Source organism: Salvia hispanica, chromosome 4, assembly GCF_029641045.1.
Source record: "Salvia hispanica isolate PSC_SH4W2 chromosome 4, Shi_PSC_v1, whole genome shotgun sequence".
NCBI lineage: Eukaryota > Viridiplantae > Streptophyta > Magnoliopsida > Lamiales > Lamiaceae > Salvia > Salvia hispanica.
The window spans coordinates 34,616,083-34,631,807 of NC_142695.1; the positions used below are offsets into that span (position 1 = coordinate 34,616,083).

At 36.2% G+C, this 15,725-nt stretch overlaps 1 protein-coding gene and 2 pseudogenes across 1 annotated transcript; all 3 read left to right on the forward strand.

Moving 5' to 3' along the window:
* Window positions 1-2,434: 2,434 nt before the first annotated feature.
* Window positions 2,435-6,005, forward strand: LOC148928527 (uncharacterized). Its single transcript, XM_089056702.1, has 7 exons — window positions 2,435-2,869; window positions 2,910-3,513; window positions 3,639-3,670; window positions 5,087-5,142; window positions 5,282-5,400; window positions 5,488-5,671; window positions 5,872-6,005. Exons 4-7 carry the CDS (start codon window positions 5,094-5,096, stop codon window positions 6,003-6,005), a joined length of 486 nt encoding a protein of 161 aa, XP_088912828.1. The 5' UTR covers window positions 2,435-2,869; window positions 2,910-3,513; window positions 3,639-3,670; window positions 5,087-5,093.
* Window positions 2,537-3,531, forward strand: LOC148928528 (uncharacterized; annotated as a pseudogene).
* A 3,204-nt stretch (window positions 6,006-9,209) lies between the features above and the next one.
* LOC148928529 (protein FAR-RED IMPAIRED RESPONSE 1-like) lies at window positions 9,210-11,708 on the forward strand (annotated as a pseudogene).
* Window positions 11,709-15,725: the final 4,017 nt, after the last annotated feature.

Sequence of the window (15,725 nt, forward strand, 5' to 3'; positions counted from 1 at the left end):
CTCTACATCTCTCTCTCTCTCTTCCCCTTTCTCCTTTTTTTTCCGCCAAACAAGAGATAGCCTCGGTTTTCTTCACGACTGGAAAAACTTAGCTTGATCAGGCAAACGTTATCAATACACTAAGTGTCCGTTCAGTTCAAGAGATATCTCACGACTTCTCATCTCTTTCTTTTTGATCTGTAGTTATGTTCCATTTTCCCCCGAGACTTGGCCCGAGACAATTCAATCTTGGCCCGTCGCAACGGTCATTTTTCTACACTTATCTCACGACAAGTCGTCTGACCTCAACCCTTGCGACAAAATTTATCTTAGATATCTTCTCTCTGATTTCACCGAATTACTTCATCGCCACCCTAAGTGGCAGTGGCGCTGATTCTCTCTAATTTTGTGTGTGTGTGATATTGATGTTGTGTGTAAGTGCCATTTCTTGTTTGTGCGTCGTCGATTCCCTCTGATTTAGGGGATGGACGGTGTTGATTTCGTGTGTAGGTCGCCGAATGCTCTGTATGTGGGGAACGGATTTCTTGTTGTGGAGCAATCATAGCTGGGGCTGCTGTGTTGAAAAAATGGCGTTGTATTGCAATGCTTAATTCAATAGTAAAAAGTGCAATAACGTTTTAATTTCCGTACAAATACTCTACTTACCTCCGCACTTTCTTTGCCCTCTTTTTCTGTACATTAAAATATAGAAATTGAATCATTTAAGTTTTTTATCTTATTCTTCCCCACCAAAAAGGCGCGCGCAACTTCTGCTCTCCTCTTTCTCTATACAATTTTCTTATTTTCTCAAAGCTTCTCATTCTGATAAGCCTCAGATATTCAATTGAAATACAAATCATGTTTGTGGGGATGGAGAGATTCTGTAGGGATATACTCTATTTTCTCAAAATCATCTTCTCATGAATATAATATTGGTTTTGATTGTTATGGAGCTTGCTATCTAGTATCTAAATATTGAGAGGAACCGATGTTATTAAAAAAACGGAGATGGAGGCGCCGCGGCGGATAGCTGTGGCAGTTTCCAGGCTCAACGCCACCACCACCATGTGTTATGGCAGTTTAATCCCTTTTTTGAATGGCGGTCGCCATTCACGAAGCGTCGTGGCGGGATATGGCTCTCATGGCGGTCGAGATGTCTTTTGCCTTGTAAAACGAGCCCACTTACCCCACTATCCAGCCCACATGACATGTAACCTAGCCCATTGACCATTATGGGAGTTTCTGGCTTCAAAACCATAACTGTTGCAGTCAATCTCGATTCAAGTTTAGGGTTTATAATCTCCACACGCACAAGACTCCAGATTCTAGATTTATATTCACGATTCATGACAACAATAACTTTTTATGTACTACTTGCTACTTAGTTAAAGTTTGTATTAATTCCACTATTTAATTTTCTCTTCTCGTATAACTATTCTACTCGATGCATGTATTAATTCCAATGTATAATTCTCTATTTTTCCTATAACTATTCTACTTGATGAAAGCGTCTCCATAATTATTGTCTTCCACCATTTAATTAGTGTATCCGCTAAAGTGCTTCCATTACTAATGTTGAATGTAAATGTGCCACACATATATGAACATGCATGTCTTTGTGCATGACAACATGAGTTCAAATTCCCGAGACTTTATTGCCCATATTTAAAAAATATAAAAATTTATTGATCGGTGCAAAAGATAGTATATATATGCATTCCAGTATGCATGATTTCAAAATAAAATATGCGTATTGAATTCTCACACTATGTTAATCGATGTTTTTGTTCTTTTAATATTTATAATAAGTTATCCTTTTTCTTTAAACATGCAGTAGTTGGAATTTGCAATAATGTCAACTAGAGAAGAAGCTTCTTCAATGCCGGTTGGTGGCAAAAAAGTTGTGGGCCGGAAATTCTGCACTTAATTAGAAGCAACGTCTAAGAACAAAGTCATGTGCAACTATTGCGGAAAAACTATGAATGGTGGAATTACTAGAGGTAAAGAGCATTTAATGGGGAAGACGGGCAAAGTTGTTGCATGTGCAAAATGTCCGAAAGAGGTTAAAGACGAACTCTGGGAAAGCTATAAAAACAAAGCTAAAGCAAATTCGTCAGCTATGCTTAGTAACTCGAGACCTTTCGATCTTGATAGTGATGAATATGAAGATGAGCCAATAGTTCAACATAAGAAGAATTCTGATCGTTGAAAGAAAGGGCCTATTGACTTATTTTTGAATAAACCTGAGACTGCAGCTCAAAAAAGGCGTAAAGAGAAATTGTGGCAATTAAACGTAAGACAATCAGTGGACAAAAACGAAGTGGCCCGAGTTCACCAGTCCATAGTTCGAATTTGGTACCAAGCGGGGTTATCATTGAACTTGGTTAATTTGCAGAGCTTTGAAGATATGATTCACGACATTGGTGCATGCGAAAAACATTTGTCGAAACCAAGTTTTCATGTTATCCGAGTTCCACTTTTGAATAGAGAGTTGGAATACACTAACACTTTGTTGGAACCTAAGAAGGACGAATGGAGAATGCATGGTTGTAGCATTATGTCGGATGGATGGACAGATCGTAAGCAAAGGACTATAATTAAATTTTTAGTTAATTCACCTTGTGGCACTGTGTTTTTTAAATCTATTGATGCCACCGGCTTAGTGAAAACAGGAGAAGTTGTTTGAGCTACTTGATTCGCTTGTCGATGAGATTGGTGAAGAACATGTTGTCCAAGTGATAACGGACAATGGGAGCAATTATGTAGCCGCGGGAAAAATGTTGATGGAGAAGAGAAAACATCTTTATTGGACTCCATGTGCAGCACACTGCATTGACCTCATGCTAGAAGATATTGGTAAGATTCCTTTAGTTAAGAACACCATTCGAAGATATTGGTAAGATTCCTTTAGTTAAGAACACCATTCGAACGGCTGTATCTCTTGTGGGATATATTTATAGCCACACTTTTACCTTGAGTTTGTTGAGAAGTTTTACAAAGAAGAAGGAACTAGTGAGGCTAGCTATTATCCGTTTTGCTACCTACTTTCTCTTCATTAGAAATGACTCACAAGCAAAGAGACAACCTCAGAAAAATGTTTACTTGCGACGAATGGGTGCAAAACAAGTTGTCTAAGGATGCTAAAGGAAGAGAAGCAACTAAAACAATCATGATGTTTTTTTTTTGGAGGCACGTGGTATTCATTCTCAAAGTCATGGCTCCCCTTGTACGAGTTCTTTGATTGGTGGATAGTGAAAAGAAACCAGCAATGGGCTACATTTCTGAGGCAATGGAGAAGGCGAAAGAAACCATTATGAAATCTTTCAACAATAATAACAAAGATATGCAAATATTTTTAAGATCATTGATGATGGATGGAATTGTCAGCTCCACAAGCCGCTGCATGCAGCTGGGCACATTTTAAAACCGGATATCTTTTATGAAAATAAGAGATTGGAATTTGACTGTGAGGTTACTAATGGATTATATGAATGTGTTGAAAGATTGCTGACAAATAAAGAAGATCAAGACAATGCACTTGATGAGATGTGATAAGTCGTATTCTAAGCCTTGGTTACTAGTCAGTATGTCGTGAAATGCATGTATTATCTGCAAAACAGTTGCTTAAGTGTGCAGGATTAAAGGATCCAAGTCAGTAGGAGACGATTCAGGTGACAAAAGTGAAAAGGGCGCCAGAAGGGTGCGATACTGACCAGGATGCATGCCAGAGAAAAGGCTCGAGATGGAGAAGGAGGATAGCTGGGATGATCATTGACAAGGGCAAAAAGGTCAAAACGCGGGAGAAGTCTACCCTAAAAGCAAGGGCAAGCCTCCCTATAAAAGAAGCCACTTGGAGAGAGAGAAGTAGTTCGGATAGACGCCTCCTAAGAGTTCGGTTCGAAGTTCTCGGTTCTCAACACACTTAGTAGAATTCTCTCTAGAAGATCAGTTCCTTCAGCATTATCCCACCTCTCGTTCCTCGCCACAGCCATGGTCACTTGACGTCGAAGAGTTTGCCGGAGAAGTCATCAGTCCGCCGTTCCAGCCAGTTATCGTAGCAGTGTAGTAGTATCATCGCCCGGAGTGACACAAACAATCTTAATCACTTTCCTAGTTTAAAGTTTACTTGTTTTCATCGTTAGTTATTTGCAAGCACTCATCGCTGTGCTCTTTTGAAGTACTTTGTTATTTTCCAACTTTTACATTATGAATTCTATTTCGCATGTCACTTTGGTTCGAGTTTGCTTCATTCTGCCTAGGAAAGTTAGATTTAGTTATTGCTTCTAATTTCTAAGTGTTTTCTTATCGGGAGTTGTTGATTCAAAGTTGTAGCTATGTTTAGTCAAGTTTTCGTGCATGAGTTTCTTTTTTGCGCCGTGATTACCACCTTGCATGTCAGTCAGTAGAAGTAAAGTTGCAGTGTCACTGTTTAATTTAAGTTTGAGCATTTAAATCGATGGATCTTAAGTTTGAATTTGTGAATCTGAAGTTCAGTCATGGTGTTTGTGTTTATCTGAATTCTGATAATACTTGGTGAAGAAGAAAACGTCAAAATCAACTTTAGTTTGAACCACTTTACTTTTAAGTTACTTTTGCTTTTGTTCCCTACTTTTCAGATGTACTGCCCAGACCTGTCAGAGAACCACCCAGCCACCAAATATGCCTTGTAGTCTAAATTTCCCCTTTTAGCAACTGTCTACTTTTCATATGCCTCTGAGACACATTGTCCCCTATTTTCACGAACACTCCCACATGTCTGTTATTTTCACGCCTACTAGTCAATAGAGTACCACCTTTATTTCTTGTCTAGGTAAAATCTCAACCCAAGCGTGGTAGCTAACCAAAACACCCAAGAAAGTCACCGCAGTTATCAAAACGTGTCCATCCTCGTGGGAATCGACCCTTACCTCCATTATACTAATCAGTAGAAGTGGGTTGAGGAAACTTGTTTGAAGCCAGGTCCCGGTTATCGTACCAACGACTCAGCTGGGTCGGGAATCTCTTCCTGATCAGTTGGGTACACTCCAAATTACATACGAAACCATCACAACACTCGAAAGAGTGGGGAAACCATCTGGTCTGTCAAGATGGTACTGTACACAAGTAGTGAAGGCATGTTTGGTCACGAATTCGCTATGCGGCATAGGAAAAGATTAGCTCCAGGTTAGAATTTATTTATTCTAGTTTAATTTTGCATGTGCACCGTAACTTATAATATGATATAAAAGCATCGATATTATTGTTACATATTACCACAATTGATTACCAAATGTTCACTAGTATATTATTCTATTTTTTGTAGCTCAATGGTGGAAGAAATATGGTCATTATGCTCCACATTTGCAAAGGCTTGCAATAAAGATCTTGAGCTTAACTTGTAGTGCTTCCGGCTGTGAGCATAATTGGAGTGTCTTCGAGCAAGTAAGCATTTAGTTGTTATTTAAGTATAATTTTTTAGTTCTAATATAATTCAATAATTAAAAAAATTTAGTTATTTTTATGTGATAGATTCATTCCAAAAATAGAAATAGGCTTGAACATCAGAAGATGCACGATTTGGTGTACGTTAAATACAGCCAAAAGTTGTGTGAAATGTACAGTATTAGGGACAAAATTGATCCTATCTCACTCAACGATATTGATGAGTGCAATGAGTGGTTAGTTGGCGAGCTAGATGATCCTGAAGTTGTTGGCACTGGCCAAGATTTAGTTTTTTATGATGATACACTTGATTGAGAAACTGTGATGCTTCAGGAATTGGAGAGCCTACCACATTTACCCGGTCCAAAAAAAGAAAAGAGTCTTCCACATCACCAAGTTATTTTCGAGCTTCCAAAAAAGATACAAGGACCGCAGGGTAAAGGAAAAGAAAAGTATTGCCTATGGTCGAAGAAAGGACTCTTGTAGTTGAATCAGAAGAAGAAGGATTAGAGCAAGAGTTTGAGCAAGAGGAGGAGGAAGAAAGATATGAAGATGACGAGGATGACTACATGGCACTTGATGATGAGGATAGGGATAAAGAATGAAGACATGAATTTGCATTTTACTTTGCAGTTTTTGCATTTTTATTATTGAATTTTAAGTGAAAGACTTTAACTTTAAACATAGACTATGTTTTAACTATTTTTTTTTATTTGAGATATTATATTTTTTTGAAAAAAATCATTTTATGGTATGTATTATATTTTATTTATTTGTAATTTATCGACCACCATTTACGCCATAATACCGCCATGCCGACCGCAATATTCCTATGGTGGTTTTTTGACCGACCGCCGTAAGCCGCCATACGCCATTAATAACACTAAGAGGAACATAGCAATGCATACATATTCTGTGATTTCATGTTTTCATGTTTTCCTTATACGTTTTCTTTTTGCGACTATTACAGACTTTTGTAATAATTTGTCACTATGAATATGAGTCCAGATACTGATTTTAAGCCTAGAATTGGTATGGAATTTGATAACTTAGATGATGATTGGATGTTGTGGCTTCAATACGGAGGAAATGCTGGATTCGGAGTTAGAAAACATTATTTTAATAAATGCAAAAAAATGGTCGAACAACATCATATAAATATGTTTGTTGTAAGGAGTGCGTCAAGAAGACAAAAGAGATTCATTGAGAAAAAATTGTAACGCCCCACTTTTTCAAACCCTAATTTTATTAGGTTATAAAATTTTTGCATTAAATGCCTTAAATGCTATGATATGTGGATTAATTGATGAGTGATTAATTACATGATGTCTTTGTAACCTAAATGTGTATGGGAGTTGAGATTGAGTTGAATAGTCAACTTTTGGAAAATATGACGTGGCCGTTGAAAGGTCAATGCGTTGTGAAAAGGAAGAGAAAGTAAAGAGATGATTGATTTGGTGTGAATATTTGATGCGGAGTAATATAATTGTGGTGAATTATTTTCCTAAGGGATGAGTGAGAATTTAATAGGAGCATTATTTAAGTATGTGGAATTTTCGATCCCTCTTATTATGATTTGGAGAAGGAATCATATTTTTCTTGGATTTAATTATTTGTTTGGGATAATTATCCAAATTAAATCCAAAGTGCGATTATTCTTTAATTCCACCTTGGAATTTTCGAAACTCCACCTTTGAATTCCATGAGATTTTCGAAAATCTCATATATTGGAGAAGAAGGAATTATTTACTATATTATTTAATCCCTTATTTATTCTCTTCCATGAATAAATATAGATATGCTAGAATATCTTACCATATCTTGCCATATCTAAGAAGATCTTGCCATATCCTAATTAAATTAGGATTTGAATTTAAATTCCTTTTGAGAGAGGCATAGAAATCGCCTATTACCTATTATTTGGGGAGGATTTATTATTTTATTTTGCTCCGTGATATATTATTCTACTCCGTGAAATATTTGAATTAAATCATAGGCTAATTAAATAGCCTAGAATTTTCGAATTCCCCTTAAATCTCTCAAAAATCACGCCAACTACTATATTCAAATCTCTCCATATCTTCTCAAATCTTTAATTTATTTAATTAAAGATATTATTTTGGCACTCTATAAATACATTGGAGATCCTAAACCCTAGCAACACAAATCAACGCCCCACTCCCCCAAAATTTCGAAATCTCTCTCTCCCACTCTCTCCAAAAATTTCTTCTACTTTCTTCAAGATTTCTTCATCAATTGAGAAGAATCCAAGTTGAAATTCAAGAATTTATTGAAGAATCAAGGCTATAACTTGTTTCTACCGTTCGTTCTTTTGGAAAAGGTATTTTCTATATTAATCTTTCTTCTTCTACCGATCAATCGGTGTTCTTGAGTCCACATGCATTTAGATTGAGTGAAGGGGAATTAAAATGATGAACTTGGGATGCATGTGATAAGTGTGTGTGTGTGTGCGTTCACACCTCAAAAGGCGTGCACATGTGTTGTGTTCGTGTGCGTGTGTTGTGTGTGTGTGTAGAACACTCTTGCGCGACACGATTTGATGGTGAATTTGGAGTTGTTATTCGAATAAAAACGATATGCTAATTGTACCTTGATTTTGGATGAGGATATTAAAGATTTATCGATGGGAAAAGGGAAAACGTGGGATCATGCATGATTTTGAATCAATGTTCGAAACTGATTCGTGATACACCTAATTTAAAGGTGATACTTTGCGCTCTCAGCGTGATAAACGAGGAGAAGAGAATACTTTCGAGCTAAGCCGACAAGGTGGGCTTTCTTTTAAAATAAGGACATTGTCCTAAACTGATGTTGATGAGAATGAAATATGTGTTATCATGCCTTGATTTGTTTTGTCGTGCCTATCCCTCGTGGCTATGCCACTATTGATTTAATCGAATTCGGATCCTTGTAGAGCCGCAAACTCTACTTGGGTTAGTGTACACCAATGTTAGACCGAGTGCTGGCATACAGGTCGGCCGGTCTAGTGACCTGGATTGCGGCCGCATTCCTTATCATGTAGAATGGGGATATGGTAAACGTCGATGTGAAAAATGGTTGCGCGACCGTGATATTTGATAAAGAATATATATTGTGGTGCCTCGGGCCTTTCTAAAGATAAAACCCCGATGGACACTTGAAAATGGCATGATAACTATTTTTGTGATAAAACTGTTTTCGGCAATGAGTCCACTGAGTATGATTATAGTACTCAGCCCTGCATGTGTTTTTCCTATGTGCAGGTTGAGCGGTGACGAGCGGGCGGCGGTGTTGAGTAGGAAATAATAACATGGTCTGTTGAAACTTTAAGTGTCGTTGTGTCTCCACACATAGCTTCACTTCTCTCTTGGTCGCTTCCGCTATATTATGAAAACTTGTGATCTTTTGGTTGGGTTGAATTCTTTTATTTCGTGGGAATATTTTGGATATGAAACAGATGAGATTATTTTGGAACCTTTGCTATTTCGGAGCATTTATTGTGATAGCCTTTTGTTGGATTTCATTGCTAAGGCATTATTCTTTTCCTATTTAATTGTTCATTAAATGCTCTGGTAAATTACCTTTAAATGAGACCCTAGCCTTTGATCTTTGTTGCATTTAAGTCTTCCTAGATAGCGATCGCCATTATTATTGTACCCTAGAATGCGGGTCGTTACAAAAATCCTCGACTTGAGACTCGAACAGATTGTAAAGTAAGATTGAGGGTGACTTATGTGAATGGTATTTATAAAGTAAACGAGTTTATTGAAGAGCATAATCATCCCATTCATCTCCCTGAGACAGTACATATGTTATCTTCTAAATGTGACATTACAGAAGTTCAAGCACATGAAATAGATTTGGCAGATGATGTTGGGCTCAATCAAAAATCGTCTTTTAATTTGATGAGTAGACAAGCTAGAGGAAGAGATGACATTGGTTACAAAGAAGCATGGTATATGGTGAAGGTGGTTATCTAATGAAATAGTTTCAAGATCAGCTATCCAAAAATCCATCATTCTATCATGCGAACCAAAAGGATATGGAAGAGCAGATAACTAATATTTTCTGGGCAGATGCAAGAATGTTGATTGCCTATGAGTACTTTAGCGATATTGTGTCATTAGATACCACTTATTTTACTGATCGTGATAATAGACCCTTTGTAGTGTTCTCAGTGATGTTGTGTCATTAGATATCACTTACTGTACTAATCGTGATAATAGGCCCTTTGTCGTGTTCTCAAGTTTCAATTATCATAGAGGAGTTGTGATCTTCGGTGCATCACTTTTGTATGATGAAACATTAATGTCATTGAAATGGTTGCTTGAAACTTTTTTGGAGGCACACAAACACAAAAGGCCTGTGACTGTCTTTACCGACCAAGATCAAACTATGACAAAAGCTTTGCACGAGATAATGCCGAAGACATTTCATGGATTATGCACATGGCACTTAATGCAAAATGAAATCAAACACTTGGGAAATCTTATGGACGAAGGATCGTGTTTCTTGACAGATTTTAAAAGGTGTATGTATGGCTTTGAGGATGAGGCCAAGTTTGAGGAGGCTTGGAGTAACTTATTGACACAGTTTAATCTCCATGACAACACGTGGTTGAAACATATGTACATTGTGAAGGCAAAATGAGCATGTTGCTATATAAAAGCCTTCACCCTTAGTATGAGAAACACACAACTTAGTGAAAGTGTCAATTCTAGTATCAAGGATTGTACGATGCCTAACTTAAACATTGCACAACTTTTAAAGAATTTTGAGCAATGTCATGGAGGATAAACGGTATAGCAAACTAAAGTGTGATTTTGAGGCACGCCAAAAATTGGACTGGTTGAAATTGGAGAGTTCTCCCATGTTACGACAACTTTCTATGATCTATACTCCATCCGTATTTGATCTATTCCAGAATGAGTTCATCTTGTTTGCAGCTGCATACATAGAGCATAAAGATGAGTAAGGATCATTATTTGAATATGTCATCAGACTAATCAATTATGATGGAGAATGGAAGGTGACCTATGATCCTAATACAGAGATGATTCATTGTAGTTGTCAAAGATTTGAGATGATAGGATTAATATGTTGTCATTCTGTGAAAGTGTTTGATGTGTTAGACGTGAAGTTGCTTCCGGAGAATTATATTATTAAATAATGGACAAGAAAAGCTAGAACTGGTGTAGTGCACGACTATGTAGGCAATGAAGTTGAAGAAAATTCTAAATTGCAAAGTGTTGAGCGGTATAGGAGACTATGTCAAATGCTTATAAGGTTGGCTAATGAAGCTTTTGTTCACCAATCAACCTTCTCCTTGGTGCATGAAACAATGTCTGGTCTCTATAAAAAGGTAATGGAAATGCGTCCAAAAGAAGATGACAAAGAAAATAGGAACAATGCGAAGATTACCTCAGTTGTCTCTCCTATGATGGTATCAAAAGCATACAAGAAAAAAGATGGTTCAAAAGGTTCTAAATGATTGAAAAGTTTGGTAGAACTTCAACCAAAACGAAGGAAACCAAATCATAAAGTACAAGTAAGTAGAATTATTATACGGTTATAGATTTGAAAATGAGTTAACTAATTACATATTTTACAATAACTGTAGGTTGTTGGAGCACAAAATTCATTGCATGTTGCTAGTTCGGCACTTCCAACATCCGATGCATGCCTTGAAAGTAAGGCTGACAATTTTTGGTACTACACGATAACACGATACGAATCCACACGAAAATAATGGGTATGTGTCAAAGCTTATTGGGTTCGTGTCCTTATCGTGTCGACACGATAACGACATGAAAATTTCGTGTCATGTTCGTGTCGTGTTCGTGTTATACGTTAAGAAATAATATTAGTATATTATAATATTATTATTTTTATTTTTATTTATTTTAAGATTTAAATTAGGTTTAGTCTAAGGAGCACTTAGTATTAGCGTGAAAATAGATTTTTCATTTTTCGTATTATTATAGTGTCGTTATTGTGTCGTGTCATATATATGTTGTTATCGTGTCGTGTTGACCCGAAGTAGTTTCTGTCGTTAATGGGTCCGTGTCGTGTTTGTGTCTGAGGGTAGCGGGTCGTGTTTGTGTTTGTTGTTATCGTGTCGTGTCGTTATCGTGTTGACACGATAACGACACAACACGCACGATTTGTCACCCCTACTTGAAAGGACTAGAAATTATTTGAGTTTCACGGAATTGTTAATTGTATGACTGTTTATACTAGAGTACAACGTTTGGGTGTAATTTGTTGCAACTTAAATTTTTTTTGTTTTTCAATGTAGGCACCATTAGATCAAACTTTATATTCTGTTGATGGAACACATTCCAATAGAACAACAAGCTTAACTTTGAGATGGTACCCTCTTTTATTCTTTGTTCTTAGTTGTGCTCCTCTAGTATATCTTTTCTTCTTAGCATGCACATGTTTCGTGGATCCAATTATTCGATGCAGCATTGAACGGAACTCTAGAGGCACATCTAATATCAACTATCAAGATCATTGAAATTCATGCATGTACTTTTTGATATAATAGATATCTCATGCATTTAAATATATATTTTTGATGTAAGCATCTTTTGAAGTGCTGAATTATAATTGTTATACCTAATGTCAACTATGAATGGAGTATTAATGTTTAAACATCTACTTTGTTTGGATTATTTCTGTCGAAACATTTTTGTTATTATTATTTTGGAAAAATGGGAGAAGACATATTTTTAGAAATGAAAAATCAGAAAATAACTTATTGTTCCATGGATGTGTATGTATCTCATTTCCCAAATCATATATTGCATATTTTAGAAATGAAATTGGGAAATCAGAGCATGACTTATTGTTCCATGGAGTATATATTAATATCTAACATGAAGTCATTATTTTTTACTGTTGTTTTGTTTTATGTAATTTGCTTTCACACTTTTTCATATGTAAAAATAGTGTTGTGCAAGTTATTCTGTTTCTCTAAATAGATGATATTATATTATTTTGTTATTTGGAAAAATGAGAGAAGAATTATCAAACAAATATTGTAGGAATGTGGGTAGATTTTTTTAATTTCTAAATAAATCCCAAGCAAATTACTTCTCTTGATCTTTTCTTCGAGCTCTTGGTATGCATACACACTCACTATCGCATACAAATTAATCAAATACAATTCTATAACTCCTTGACAAATGCTATTCATTAGTTTAGTTTACAATTAAATTTGTATACAAAACATCAGATTTCTTATTTTTAGTAAATTGATTTAGTTTCCATATTCAATTAAGTAAAAAGAGGGAAAGAAAGTTTTCAAAAAGAGAGAGGAAGTAGCGTTAAATGAAAACGTGGAAGCAACTTGTCAATTAAATTATGAATATGAAAACGACGCCGTTTTACCGGCTGTACGTGAAAGCAACTTGTCAATTAAATTGTGAATATGAAAACGACGTCGTTTTACAGGATGTACAGTAGCCCCTGCTGTGATTGCTCCACAGCAGGGAATTCGTTCCCATGTATATGTAGATGGTTTCAAGTTTTCAACGACGATTTATGGTACGGGTGCATTAATAATCAATCAATTAAACAACCAATTAATTACAGTCGTCGTTTTTCACTTTTTATCAACAAAAAATCATGCAATCAATTAATTTTTCAATTAATTAATGTTATTTTTGATGGGATGTATTTAGAGGTCACCAAACCGAACCGGCTCGGCTAAACCGGCCCGGAACCGTCACCGGCGGTTCGGAACCGTGAACCGGAACCGGCGGGTCGGAAACGGATAAGGTTCGGCGGTTCCGACGGGCCGATTCAGGTTCTCAAGAAATGAAGAACCGTAACCGGCGGGTCGAAACCAGCGGTTCGCCGAAAACCGGCGGTTCCAAATCGGCGGTTTGCCTGTTCCGGCAGGCTTTTCAGGCATCAGGCGATGGCAGGCGTAGGGCTGCAGAAACCGGCGGTTTCGTGTCAGAAACCGGCGACCAAACCGGCGGTTTGGTCGGAAACCGGCCAGAAACCGCCGGTTCCGGCAGCTTTTTCAGGCAGCAGGCGTAGGGTTGCAGAACGGGCAGAAACCGGAGACCTAGTTTCGGCGGTAAACCGACCGATTTCAAAATTTTGAAATTCAAATTTTTTATTTTATTTTATTAAATATGATTTTTTCTCCTATAAATACCCCCTCTCCCCTTCATTTCTACTCACCCCATTCTCGTGTTAACAAGGATTTCTCTTCTCAATCTCACAATTTCTCTCATCTCTATCTCCATTCTCTCTAATTGCTCAAGTTGTTTACTATAATATTTGTGCAAATTGTTCTTATAATTTACTTCAATTGTCTATCATAATAATATCATCCCTCACTACTCTAGTTATACTCTCTCTTTATTTTTCAATTTGCAAAAAATGTCTTCATCTCGTCGTGGTGGTGATCGGGGCAAGGGAATTGCCCAAGACCAAGATGAAAGTGGTCGTCAGAAATCAAGGCGCCCTAGTCGTCGTGAGGTTATGGATGAGGTTTCCCGACAAACCGCTATACGTTTGCAAGTAAGTTGTTCGAATATTAATTTTACAAATTCTTTTTAAATTCACAAGTCACGATTCACAACTATATATAATATATAAATATATAAATTAAACTCAACAACTAAGGTTGAATTGCTAAAGGTATCCTCAATTTAGTTATCTATAAACATCTCCTTCGCCGATTAAGAGTATATATATATACTATCTATTTATATTTATAATTTATTGTTTTTTACTTCAATCTTTTTTATTTAAATTGTTATACAAGCTAACAAGTAACAAGCATGTATTATGTTATGTATTAAGTCTTTTGACTCTTTTGTAATTTCAATTTTCAACATTTGTATTTGTAATATCGACATATCGTTCGAATTTGTATAATTGTATGATTGTATGATTGTATCAATAAAATTCCAATTGTCCAACTCCAATGTCGACTTCTACTCTATTTGTCAATTGTCATTCTCGTTTTATTTATTTATTCGATAGTAAAAGACTACAACTACAAGTCTACAAGGTGTAATTTGTAATTAGTACTAAAAATGAATAAATTAAAAAAAAAAAAACGAACTTGAACCGGCGGTCCAAACCAGAACCGGCCCGAAACCGCCCCTGAACCGTCTGGAAACCGCCGGTCTTGAACCAACTATGAACCGTGGCTGACCCGGTTCAAGAACCGGAACCGTGGCTGACCCGGTTCAAGAACCGGAACCGCCGGAAGCTAGGCGGGCCGGTTCAGGTTCGGCATTTTTTCGAACCTGAACCGCCGGTTCCGAACCGGGAACCGGCAGTTCTTGAACCGTGGTGACGTCTAGATGTATTCATTGAAACGTGATGAACAATAATTAAATATAATAACTAGATTTTATTCAACCATAACAACAAAATCAGACATAATCCTATTAAAATAATATTAAACTTAATCTATTCAATCATACGACAAAATCATATTCAATACTAATTTAATCCTATATTAATATAATCTTATACTGTATCTCGGTACTATCACGTCTATTAAACCGAATATCCCCTAACTAAACCCGCATTTTCTGTGCATTAGTCGTCTTTACACAAAATATTCAATCTTGATTAATAAATTTTAATTAAGAGATACTATAATCTTATTGCAGAAAATAAATTTACAGTTAAAATAAATTTTCAATTGAGAATCATTAATTTTCAATTAAACTACCAATTAATCATTTATTCGAGTTATTAAGTTGATGTACAATAATACTCAAATATATTGGATTCAATTTCACTGGTATACGTGTATTTTACAAATTGTATGGTAGTCAAATTTTGGCCTTTAAGACAATCTCTAACCATATACCAAATCTCATTTTTGGTGTAAAAAAGTTCTCCAACCATACACCATACCCAAACCTATTTTCGAGTTTTTTAATGAAACAACCCTAAATTTAGAGTAAACACAAAAAATGAGTAGCTACTGCAATTTTTTTTGAATATTACATATCAGTCCTTAATATTATTTTGAGATGTTTAAACAATCGGCCATATTTTGATCATGTAGTATTAATGTGAATTAGCTTGCCATATTTTACACATAACTTTTTTTGGAATTTGCAAATATACTTTTTTATTGAAGATGCTCCATTTTCTTTTTTGGTTTTGTCCCAATCAAGATGACTCATTACTTAAAATCGAAACATCTTTATCTCTATTTTATTTCCTCTCTCTTACTTTACTCTCTCCCTTACCACACAAAATATAACTGCATAAAATCTCTGGCCGCCCAAGGAGGGGTCATTTTCCTTGGGACGGAGGGAGTAATTTTTTTGAAT

What these genes read in the sequence shown, in the direction of transcription:
- LOC148928527 (XM_089056702.1), top strand. Translation starts at nt 5,094, where the DNA reads ATGTTTGGTCACGAATTCGCTATGCGGCATAGGAAAAGATTAGCTCCA. An exon ending in TAGGAAAAGATTAGCTCCAG is followed by an intron (nt 5,143 to 5,281) that starts GTTAGAATTTAT and finishes TATTTTTTGTAG; the next exon opens with CTCAATGGTGGAAGAAATAT. An exon ending in AGATGATCCTGAAGTTGTTG is followed by an intron (nt 5,672 to 5,871) that starts GCACTGGCCAAG and finishes CTATGGTCGAAG; the next exon opens with AAAGGACTCTTGTAGTTGAA.